General features: G+C 35.5%; 1 protein-coding gene across 1 annotated transcript in view; it reads right to left on the bottom strand.

The window, feature by feature from the left end:
- Positions 1 to 6,098: 6,098 nt before the first annotated feature.
- LOC148940132 (uncharacterized) overlaps positions 6,099 to 13,174 on the bottom strand; it is a 59,090-nt gene continuing 52,014 nt past the window's right edge. Inside the window, exon 2 of the mRNA XM_089105775.1 lies at positions 6,099 to 10,000. Within this exon, the coding sequence (XP_088961901.1) occupies positions 8,436 to 9,992 (1,557 nt within the window). The 5' untranslated portion in view covers positions 9,993 to 10,000 and the 3' untranslated portion in view covers positions 6,099 to 8,435. The remainder of the gene's footprint in view (positions 10,001 to 13,174) is intronic.

Raw genomic sequence — 13,174 nt, 5'->3', positions numbered from 1 at the left:
GAATTTTGTATGTGGTTTTTGAAAAACATTTTTGCTTTGCGAAATTCTACGGTGCTCTTAGGTAAGTAGCTTCTAGAAAATTGCTTATAGCCCATTAGATAGAGAAATTTATGAGCTTTTCGATGGTAAAAATTTCGTTGTGTTCTTCTGCCATCTAGTGGCTGATCTGATTTTTTGCTTAAGTTCGTACTGTTAAGGTACTCTGAGACGCGTGTTCCGGGGTACACTGGGACAGGTTCAGTTCATTGTGTCCCAGGGTACCCTTGATTGCTTTAGCCTAGAGAACTTTCAAGAGTAAGCTTCTTGTCTTTTGTTGACTTCTTTCTTTCGTTTTTCTACTCTCGATGGGCCTTGTGTTATTAGGTAGCTATAACAATCCTAAAAAAAAAACTCCCAAAAATCAAATATTTTACAATCCAGGCCAGTCGAATCCCCTCAACAAATAAAATAAATTCCAATAGTTTAAAATAAATTCCAACAATCATTTAAAAAATGACTTCAAATCTATAATCTATAATTCTAAGAATTCATAAAAATCCTATACTATTTCTACATTCCCTAAAAATTTACTCAATTTTTTTTTCATAAAACAAACTCCACTAATTCAAATCTAAGTCTTCAAATCTAAGACCTCAAATCTAAAACCTACAATCTAAGTCTCAAATACTTCAAATCTAAACTCTATAATTTTTTTCTTTATATCATACAAATCATATATTATTTCTATATTCCATAAAACTATATTCAATCAGAAGCTCCATACATTCTAATTATTCAATTAAATTTAAATCTTACCTAATATATAAACTTAGAAGAACTTAAACTTAGTATATAAACTAAAAACTCTTTCTTTCGTTTTAGAATGCCAAAAACGAGGAAAGCTGATCCGTCGCTTTACTCCTGGAATGAGGAGGACATGAAGAAAGCAGTAAAAGCTCACCTTTATGGGATGCCACTTCGAGCAGCTGCTGAAGTTTACAATGTAAAGCGGTCAACTCTTAGCAGATATGCCACTGCGTTTCGTGACAGAACGGATGAAGAAAAAGAAGAGTTTAGTTACACTCCCGCCTATAACAACAGGCGAGTATTTACGATTGGTCAGGAGCTTCAACTTGAAGAGTACATCCTTCAAGCAGCCCGAATGCACTATGGTCTCTCCAGGAAGAGAGCAAGAGAGCTTGCTTGGCTTATGGCGAAACGAAACGGACTTGCATATTCGGCAAACTGGGACAAAGAAAAGTCTGCAGGCAAAGACTGGTTGTATGGCTTTCTTAGAAAACATCCTTCCATTTTGCTTCGAAGGCCGGAACCTAGAAGTATCCAGAGAAATCTTGGTTTCAGTTGTTTTGCTGTTGACACCTTTTACAGTAATCTCCGTGAGTTGTATTCAAAATACAACTTCAACTTCGATGAGACTGGGCTCACAAATGTTCAGACAAAGTGTCAAAGAGTGCTGATCCCAAAGGAAGTAAAGCAGCTTGGTGCTATGACTTCCCAGGAGAGAGGAAAGCTGGTGACCATGGTGGGTACTATAAATGCCATGGGAGGATTTATTCCAGCCTTTCTGATTTTCCCACGAGCACGTTTTGTATAAAGGCTTCTTGACGGAGCCCCCCCCCCCCCCACAGACTGCTGGAATAGCAAGAGGCAAGCCTGGAAATGCTTGAATGACAAATGATCTGTTTTTGCTGTATTTGGAGCACTTTGTATCGCATGTCCACCCATCTCTTGAGAATCCTGTCTTGATTCTGATGAACAATCATGAAAGTCACACCAGTTACGATGCATTTTCGCTGGCCAAAAAAGGGAATACATTTACTGACGTTCCCGCCGCACACATCATCCAGGTTGCAACCTCTCGACGTTTAGGTTTATGGACCTTTAAAGACTTACTGGTCACAAGCAATGGAGAACTGGTTGAGACTTCACCCTGGTTGAGCAGTGACGGAATATGAGATCGATGAGTTACTGGGGGTTGCTTTTCCTAAGGCCTTCTCTCAGACTAACATCACTAGCGGATTCTCAAAGCCTGAAATATTCCCCGCTGAATACTGGAGTGTGGCAAGAGTCTGACTTTCTTCCTGCTTTGCGAGGAGAAGATACTACTGAGCTGGGAAATCAGTCTATCACTGTTTACAAAAATTTACTAGATCCGCAGGAGCTTTGGTTGAGCCAGAGTCCCAGGACTACGACATATTCAACCTTGTTTGTTGTGCCAGAAGATATTATACCCCTGCCAAGAAGGGAAGCTATAAACAGAAAGACAGGCCGGAAGCCTGGAGTATCCAAGATACTGACTTCTATACCGGTGAAAGACTCGATACAAGCTGCTGAAAACGTAACAAAGGCAAAATGAGAGAAGAGGGATCCATAGAAAAGCAAGAAAGCACCTCCTGCCTAAACGCCAAAGATTCAGAAGAAAACTACCAAGAGATTGCTGACGTTCAGTGACGAAAGCGGAGATGAAGAAGGACCAGGGAATATTGAGTGTGACGACAATTCTCACGATTCGTTCTTCTCTGAAGATTGGCGGAAGATGAGTCTGTGACTCCCAGTATATGTGCCGGTGACTTTGTTCTAGTCGAGTACAAGGGGAAAAAGGAATTGAAATTCTACACTGGTGAAATGCTTAAGCCGGAGCCTGATGGCTAAACTGTCAATATTTTTAAACGAACCGTTAAAGTCTGGAAGTCTACGTTTCCGAGAGAGCGTGATGAAGGGATTGTTAATATCTCAGAAGTAGTGATAATTTTCCAGTTTTATTGGTATCGGACGGAACTAAAGGCATTGCCAAGATAACCAGCTTGGATGCAAACCTGTCCAGCTATTCTATTGAATAATTTTTTAAATAAGTTTATTGTCTTTTTACAGTTTTATACCACAAAATATACGAATTTTTAATTGATTTATCATGGTGTCCCAAAGTACCCACCTCCCTGACCCATAGTACCCGCACAAGTGGTACTCTGGGACAAAACGAGACCCTCTGAAAAATAAGTCTTGCTAATTTTACTGGAAGTAAATCTAGGTCAAGTTACAAGGTCATCTTTGCGCCTACGACTCTATTAGTTTCATCTTTTTAGCATACTCCAATGCTAAAGCATATTTTATATTGATAACACTGCTCAATTGGTACTTGTGTATTATGCAGAACACAACCAAGAAGTAAAGCTAAGTCAAGTCGTATGATCACCTTGTCAGCAGTAACCGTTTCCATAGATTGATACCAATGATGTTATTCCAATTTTATATTAAATTTCGTGAGACTTAATAAGATAATAAATGTCTATCTATCTATATCTAGATGAACATTGGCTATTAATTATCTTTCATAGCAAAATGTATGACAAAAATTACTTTACAAAATATTGATGCTGTTTTTTAAGTCGAATATTACCTTGGGCCATATCATATACCTCAGGTTTTCATAATATTCTCCTTCTAAACCTCAACCTCTACTCGAGCACTATTTTACTTTACCACTCACACTTAAGCTTCTTGGGTCCAAACTTTTTTGTGTCTTCACTTATTTCACAACTTTAGTATAATAACTTCATCGATCTAAAATATTGAGATTTAGCATATTTCTTGTAATATTTATACATAACATTTCATCTGCATGACATTTATCATATAGAAGCAATGCTATGGCTATTGGTTCTTGAAGTATAGGTTCAGCTTGGTCTTTGCAAGAGAGATTTGTTAGTATAGTACCGTATAGACCATAAAATTAAAATATCTAAATATTTTTTTTTATCCTAAAAGATTTACCAAAGACTAATAAGTATAATTTTTTTCTTGAGACATTCTTTCATTGCCACATGTTATTACTATCATTTATTTTTCACCCACTATACAATAGTATTATACGTGGAGTGGCACAGCAAAAACACATAAAAATGCAAATCAAAAGCATGTCGAGTAACACATCAAAATAATAAAAAGAGAAAAAGAGAGAAAAAAACAAACATAAAAGGAAGGAGAAAGAGGAAAGAAAAGAAAAGAAAAACATTCATGACGGAAACAAACAAATGAGACACAAAGCTAATGTCAAGGAGCCTAATCTAACTTCAAGCTAATAAGTTTTCCCAGGAAAATTTATTTCTGTCACAATAAAAATTGCCTTTTTTTATTTAAACTTTGCAATAATATTTGTTATGCTAAGCTCATCCGCCAAAAATCAAAACAATTTATGTGCGTTATAACAGTTTGGGCTCGATTCACAAATTAGGGTTATTGGCCCCGCTACAAAAATTATTGACATCTTTATACCCCATAGATATTTCAATTTATTTTTAATAAAAAATTATTTGGACCATAATTTTCTATTTAATGTCATCCAGTTAGAGTCTCTCAAACAGTTCAACGCTGTATCCTGGGAAACTCAAGTTTTGAAAACCCTTTCTCCACAAAGTGTGAAGATACACCAACTGCGCAAAATCTAACTAATTTGATTGTTGAATTCCATTCGTGATATCAAAAGTGAATTAAATTAAACTAAAAAATGCATTGTCTTTAATTTTTGTAAGCCTAACCTTTAAAAAGTTTAAGCTTGCATTTTACAATTCTGTTTACTGTCATTAATCTTCTACTACTAACAACTCATTGCGGCACCAAGCCACATGAGGTCATGAAAACTGCGCTTGCTCCTCCTCCACCAAAAGCGATTCAAAACTTCCCTCTTTCCTCCCTCTCATGACAACGAGGGTAATATCATCCAGTTGACAGAAAAAAAGCGAAAATGAAAAAAGCAGATACTTTGGCAAGGACCTCTACCAAGCCGTTTTTAGTAGGCTACTAAAAATAACTAACATTTTGAAATAAGGTCATTCTCCTCTGCTTTATCAACACAACAATGTCTTTCTTCACCTTTTTCATTTATAGATTGTTATATGAATATGATGCATCTGTTTCATCAAAGCACACGTGAATTTATCGACGGTTGTGCTGGTCAGTTTCACATTTCACCAAGATCCGCAAGTGTCATATGGAGGCTGTTAGACTTGTACGCATTTAAACTAGTATTTATTTAGATACGACATCCGACCTATCTTGAAGTACTATAACTGTGGGAGTTACTTACGCGGCTTTTTTTTTAAGAAGAAGAGGAAGCCATCTATGTCAACCAACACCTTTTATTGAATTCCAGAGGCTCTCCACCCTCTATTGTATTTCTTCGATTTTTAAGGTCTTAAAACACATGTCTTTTAATGCCAGCAAAATCGATCATAGATTTTCTGCTTAAATTAAAACAGAACTTAGCTTAAAACCAATTACTTAAGCATCACAACTACCCAAATAAGTTGAAATACGAATTTCAGCGGAGGAAATGTATTTAAGAACTTTCATCAAGTAATTTTACTGGAACAGGAGTAAATACAAAAAGCATTCAAATAAATATTTTTCTCAGAAACAAATAAAATAAGAGCAGATCAAACGTCAGAAAATAATACTGCGTTCCGTTTCCCACTTCCCTATTTAACACTCAGTTTGACCTTTCATAAAGTGCATTAGTCAACGCTTTTCCAAGCGTTGCCACTGCGTTTCAGTAATTACACTAAGAACTGCACACACAAGAAATTACCGGCAAAAGCATCACATCTAGAGACACGCATAGATTAATACACAAAAATGGACAGAAAACACTGAATATTACTAAATAAATTTCCTCAATATGTAAAAAAAAGAAGAGCAGATTAGGCAACATATACAAAACACTGCTAGGAAGTAAGGAAGGAAGCTGTTCATTGGGGTGTTCAGCCTAGACTGATCGATATTAGTTGTATCCGGACTTGGAACTATGCTAAGAACTGCTTTCAAATTATTATTTTTTCTGTGAGCTTAGCTTTGAACAAGTAAAACTACGCCCACACTTTTCAACAAGTCAAAAGTAAACTCGAATACAGCGAAAAAAAAATAAAAAAAAGGTGTGTAATTTGACGCTTTGGACTATATTCAGCTTACAATCGGAATTTTATAATAGACCAAACCAAGGGAAGATTAGCTTCATACTTTAAGACTATTTAAAAATACTTGGGAACCAATTAGTGTTAATGTAAACGTTTCAAACCAGGCTTTCAAACTTTTCGCCTTTTAATGTTTTCCTTTCTGCAGCACAAGCGAGAAAGAATAACAACAACATAGGTTATTTATGAATCCTAGTTTATATCCAGAAGATGTAGAGAGAGAGAGAGAGAGGAGGGGGGCCTGCTTTGATATGACCAAACATATGTACTGAAAGACATGCATCTTTACTACCCATAAATATTTATAAAGCTATGCATCGACACCATACAAAATTATTTTGAAGAAGATATTGATTATTTTTTTACATACAGTTTAAAACAAGTACCTTGTTGCTATAATTTTTTTCGCTTTCATAAAGCACATTGAATTTATTTTACAGAAATTATTTAAGTATAGAATTATATCTACGCAAGGTTGATTTCAGTCTTCCGGTAACATGGCAAGGCTTTCTTAATCTATTATCTAATCCGTTAGAATAGTTTCCACCAACGTCCTGAACATTTTTTTTCCAAGGTGAATTATGCAATCAGAGTTCCGATACAGTCAATCGACAAATTTACCAAGTCAAATTAAGGATATATTTTAATGCTTACCTTCGATAAAGAAAGATAAAATGGCAAACAATTTCCAACTGAAAATACTCACGATGGGCATATTGTCCTATTTTCGCACGCTTACAGCATTTTTTTTTTATCTAAAGAACAATTTAAAACAAATTTGAAAAATGTAGCTTTATAGAAGGACTGAATCTCAGCTATCTAGCGACGGAAAATTTTTAGTCATACATTTAAAAAATTGAAATCACTGGACTGCAGAGAAAAAGCATACGAAAACTTTAACAGGGACCATGAACCTAAAAATTTATCAGATGACATGTTGTCATTTCAGCAATTTATGCAAAACTAACTAGCTATATGACTATACTAGTTAGCTATAACTATAACCAGTTAACTAGATAGCTAACTAGCTATATGTAGAACGTAAACTACATTGCCAACAGAGATTGCAAGCCAATTTAATTACTTAAGCTTTTTGTAAAATCAGGCATTATTTCCCAGTTTCGGCAAATTCGGAATGATGGACGATAACTTTAATATGACTTCGCTCCACCTTTCCATTCGTTCCCCCAGTAGTACCTAAGTATCAAATTTGCCCCCAAAACCTTTCATGATATATTACAAATACATTATTTCGATTACCTGGGTGCAAAAATTGTGGTCTTTGACATATGTCAAAATGTCAGGTACTTTAAGGCCCCCACAAGTTTTGACAATTGTAAATAGAACCCTCACACCATCCCCGAGATATTGCAAATAATTCAAAAAATTCAGTGCACTTAGCGTCGATTGATTTCGTGATTTACGTAAAATACACGTTTTTTCGTAAAATACAGTTACCGTCTATTGATTTCGTGGTTTACGTAAAATACACATCTTTTCATAAAATACAAGTCTTAATTACGTCTTTTCGTAAAATACACAGAAATAAACTACTTTGAAGTTTTATTTTTCTGTTTCCAATTGTTTAATGTTGCCAAACATGCCGAGGAATATAATTTTATTGATATGATATAAGTATGTCCCCACCATTATAAATGCTCATCCGTAACAATTCTCAAACATTTTGCTTCACAGACACTATTTGTTTTCTTTCCGGTTGAATTAAACATAACATTTAATTTATTTAGTCAACAGTAATTCATTCTACAAGCTCCAGTAGGGTTCATTCAAGTTCAGTTCACTCAAACAAAAGAAATAAGAACCAGCTAAAGTTACTTAGTGTTAATAAACTGAGATACATGCCAAGTTTTTCCTTTGGGCAACTTTTTTTTTCAATGTTGATAGCAGTTTTAGACAAATCATGTTGGTATATTAGAAAAAGTAATTTTACCACAAGATAAAAATCCCTGCCTGAAAAATTTTGAAATTGAATTATTTCTTAATACATACCGAATTATGTCTTATTGTCTCTTTATTAATTATGCTTATTAATTGGTCTTAAAGATATCCTTAAGAATATCTTGGCATATTCTGGTCTTCGTATCTTCCAAAACACAAAATCTGGAGAAAAAAAACTGACAATAGAAAAATACAGTAAAATAGCAAACCCTAACATTTTGGGTTAGGTCAGAAAAAGGGCTTTAAGTATGATTTTTAGTTGGTTGACCTGGCAGAGGAACTGATCATAGGTGAAACACGGCTGTTACTTTCACTTGTTGAGAACCTTCTCTGTTTTTTATATTTATATCAAGAGAAAAATAGCAATATTCATGCGCTCATTACAATCAATTGAAAATAAATTTTAAAAAACTTCAGACTTACATAGCATACTAAACTTAATTACAGAAGACTTTTATCAATATTATAGCCTAGTGTACATGAGGTAAAAGGAAGTGCCAAAGTATTCAATCAACTGGAAAAGATACAAAATATATTCTCATCTTCAGTAATTGCAAGCAGGCCATTATGTTGTTTGATAACTCTTTCAACATTATTAACCGTTTCGCCACCGAAGCCGGGGGCATCATTAGAATACAAACGTAGAGTCTTCATATTTTTGGAGCCGCAAAGAGCTTTCACAACAGACATTAGCTCTTCAATCTTAAAGGGATATTGCCGAAGGGATATATAGCGCAAAGCAGCAAACCTTTGTAATATTGCACTAAGATCTGGGGGCTGATCATATAAATCTAGATTTTTAGCTTCAAGTACAACAAGCTGCAAGTTAAAAACAGATAAAAAGGTTCCTAAATCCACTTCATCATTGAAACAGCTACCACTTATATCAAGCTCCAGCACAGATTTAGAATGAACTGAATTCATTAAGTAAATCAGGTCTTTAGAATTCAATCTGCAATTACGAAGGCGCAAGCATAATAAGGGATTCTTTAGTTTACATAATAAACATTCTAAGCATGTTATATGATTATCACTCAAGTTTAAGGACCGCAACTGTTTAAGATTTCCGAGAGCCTCAGATATTGCCAATAAAGAAATGCCGCATTTAAGAAGACCAGAATAGTCAAACCTCACAGCGACTAGATTCTGGTAATTGGGAAGTTCCAACTTCATCTCTGTCACTCTTAACTGATCCAAGAGCCATTGTTCATCATGTATGCCCAAACTCTCAAGTTTTGAAGTAGCATCCCTTAGTAAGAGCCCGTGAGGGTTTCCCCAAATTCCCAAATAGCCGACATTGAGCTGGAGTTTGCAACCACTTTCATTATTAACCCTTAGGTTATTCTTAAGGATATCAACAAGGCCGTTGTTGCACGCTGCACTGGAGCTGTGCTTACATTCACAATGTCTAATCGCAAGGTCTAATATAATTTCCCTGTCGATGTCACAATTTACAGCTCTAGCCTTTGATATGATTTCAAGAAAACATTCGATAATCTGGTGAGAACAATCTTGAGTATGGATTGGAAAAACTACTCCTCTCAGGTCAATTACTTTCACAGGAAAATGCTCTTTTCTCAAAATCAGTTCTATAAAAGAATACAATATATAGCATGCATATTTCATTCGTTTATGCACACCAAAGCACTCGCAAACATGATCAGATAACATTTCATTAAGAGAGATGCGACAAACAGGCCAGTTTCTTACCATATTCATAATTTGCGACCTATATTTGATTCTTCTGTTCCAAGCCAAGTTCCAAGCCAATTCCCAAGGCGTTCCTTTTTCCCTTCCAATGCATATAAGCATTAATCTATTGCACAATGAGAGTGGAATATCACACAAAGATTCCACGTTAGAGTTTGCCAATACCCTTAATGATAAATCTTGAAGTTTAGGAATTGCATTCTTTGAAGCTTTACAATACAAACAGTCTTCCTTAAACTCCAGAAGATATTTCATATTACAACTTCCATAACTTGGAGTGTATGTATCTCCTTCATTAAATGGATATACATCTTTTCTACAAAATTTGAGAACAGCATTGCCGTCTTTATGCATCATGGTTTAACCTAAATGAAAAGATGCGGAAAGAATTAAAAAAAATTCACATCTGAGATACTCTACTAAGGAACTAAGTGTTTAATGCACAAGTGTTCTAACTCACAACTATTTTTTTTGGAATTTGGTTCAGATAAGTTACTTCAAATTCTACTAATAAGCTATAATGAAAGTATTATTACTAGTAAAGTGATGTACAAGCAGTTTCCCTTTTTCCTAGCAAGACTTAAAGAATCTAAGAATTTACCAAAGTTAATTTTAGGAGCGTCATCGTCAGGCAGCTTAGTGCATGGCTGAAACCACTTCATCTTTTCTTGTGATTAAATAAAAAAAAACAAGTTAATTCGTAAGTTACGTATATTTATTACTAATTAAAACGTTCGTAAATAAAATTTAACAACTTTCGAGAAAGCCATTTAACCAAATAAAAGTAAAATTAATATGCAAATTTGGTTTTGATTATTCATGTACGGCGAAACAAAATGAAAACCTGCATTAATTCAAAGAAGTTCGAAAATTAAATTAAAAAAAAAAAGTTTTTTTTTAACTGAAAGTAAGGAGCAACATTAAAACTTAAAACGAACAGAAATTATTCCGTATATGAAAGGGGCTGTCCCCTCCTCAACGCCTCACTCTTTGCGCTAAAGTTTCCATCGTTTAAAAAAATAGCGTTATGAGAAAGTCTAACTTTAGCGTAAAGAGCGAGGCGTTGAGGAGGGGACAGCCCCTTTCATATAGAGAATAATTTCTGTTCGTTTTAAGTTTTAATGTTGCTCCTTACTTTCAGTTAAAAAAAAACTTGTTTTTTTAATTTAATATTTGAACGTTTTTGAATTAATGCAGGTTTTCATTTTGGCTCACCGTACATGAATAATTAAAACAAAATTTGCATATCAATTTTACTTTTATTTGGTTAAATGGCTTTCTCGAAAGTTGTTAAATTTTATTTACGACCGTTTTTATTAGTAATAAATATACGTAACATACGAATTAACTTACGTAACGAACTCAATTTTAATGCGTATATTAAAGGTTCATCCCCTAGTCAATAACTCGCTCTTTACGCTAAAGTTCGAATTTTGTTCCAATTCTTTTAAAATGACTCCTTAATCACAAAGGCCGTTAAATAGAATACATAGCTCTTATGAAAGTACTAAAAAATCTTTGGCTTAAAGAGTGAGGTATTGACTAAGGGGCAGACTCAGTCATACACGTAGTCCTCTCTCTTCGTTTTCTTATTTGGCGCTGCTTTTTATCTTCAGTTGAAAAACTTTTCTTTTTATTTAACCTCTGGTCGTTTTTTAAATAATGCTGGGAAATCCTGCGCCCCCTTCATAGCAATGCCCCTTCCCCCATGGAAAGATCCTCTCACATAATCCCAGACCCCCCGCCCCACTACCAGCAAAAATCCCCCTGAAAACGTCTGTATACTTCCCAATAACCAATACTATGTGTCATTAGATAAAGTTAAAATTTCCCCTCAATATTGTAAATTCAGTAGTGTGACAATAGTAGTACTGGTGGCATGCAAATATTGTCTTTTTGATCATCTCCCCTATCATTTCCTGAAAGTTCTTAATTAACCCGTATACACATAACGTGTTTTGATTTAGTTCAATACTCTACTTAACATTGTCTGACAGGCTCATCTGAATGCCATTCGTCTTTTAGGAAAGTAAAGTTCAAAAGATAGACCTTTCTCAATGACAAATACTATATGTAAACAATGAACTAATTGCCCCAAGGACTGTGGGGAGGTTGACATTCCCAAAGACATAATTACTGGATGTATCGACAATATTGAACAAAATAGCTCTCTTAAAATTTTGATCGGATGTGTTTTGGGGAGTGATACGATTGGGGGGGATTGGTTGCCCTCCATTCACTTTTAAATCTTAATAAGGGCACTAGAACTTCTGACTTCCAATCAAATAAGCCCCATTTGATCCGAAGTATACGACCACCCGTTCCATAATAACCTGTACGCCCCCGGGGCATAACTTACAACCCTTGCCCGTGGGCTCTGGGTGGCTATGTCTACCCTAAGGAAATTGTGTTGTACTCTTTGGATTATTGTGAACAAAATAGCTATCTCACAATCTTGATCGGATGCGTTTGGGGAAAAGAGGATGTCAAAGACGGGGGAATATTTATCCTACATCCCTTTTGACTCTTAAAAGGGAACTAAAACCACACATTTCCAATCAAATGAGCCTCCTATAAAGTTCACACGACTACCAGTTGCATACTAACCTTATATGCCCCTGGAAATAATTTATAACCCTTGCCCCTGGGCTCTGAGTGGTTGTATCTACCCTGAAGACATTGTATTGTGCTCTTTGGACTATTGTGAACAAATTAGTTATCTCACAATTTCAATCGGATGCGTTTGGGGAAAAGAGGATGCCAGAAAAAGGGGGGGCTAGTTACCCTCGATCACTTTAACACTTAAAAGGGAACTAAAACTATACATTTTCATTCAAATGGGCCTCCTCTAAAGTTCACACGACCACTCCTTCCATAAACATTTTATACAACCCCAGGGCATAACTAACAATCCTTGCCTTCAGACTCTAGGGGGTTGTGCCAACCTCAAAGGCCTTGTTATTTAATGTGACTATTTTTTGAACAAATGACTAGTTGACAATTTCTATTGGATGCATTTCGTGAAAATACGTGGGGGGGGGGGTATCTGCCCTCCGATTACTTTGACTCTAAAAGAGGGCAGTAGAACTTCTGATTATCAATCCCATGAACACCATCCGAAGTTTATAAGACCAACCTTTCTATAAAAACCTTATATGACCCCAGGGCACAACTTACAACCCTTGCTCTGAGGAATGTTAGGGGGGGGGGGTGTCATTTTCAAAGTCATAATTTACGGACCTTTCAACTACGCCGAACTAAATGGCTATCTAAAAATTTTGATTGGGTGAGTTTGGGGAATTAATGGGCGTTGGAAGGCGGGGAGCTGTTTGCTTTTCAGTCACTTTCGACAATTAAAAAGGGCACTAACCCTTTTAATTTCCATTTGAATGAGCCCTTTTCGACGTTTCTACGACAACTCTTTCTATACAAAGTGTACTGGTCTAAAAAAAAGTGCACAAAACGCTATAATGTATTATGCCCGCTATAGACAGCGCTATTTTGGACTATTTTTTTTAGAAAAAAATGGCTATCTTAAA

The sequence above is a fragment of the Artemia sp. Qi Xiang Cuo genome, chromosome 20 (genome assembly GCF_049724085.1).
Source record: "Artemia sp. Qi Xiang Cuo chromosome 20, ASM4972408v1, whole genome shotgun sequence".
Classification (NCBI taxonomy): Eukaryota; Metazoa; Arthropoda; class Branchiopoda; order Anostraca; family Artemiidae; genus Artemia; species Artemia sp. Qi Xiang Cuo.
The sequence above is the reverse complement of the archived record's forward strand: the minus strand, read 5'-3'. Positions and strand labels throughout refer to the sequence as shown.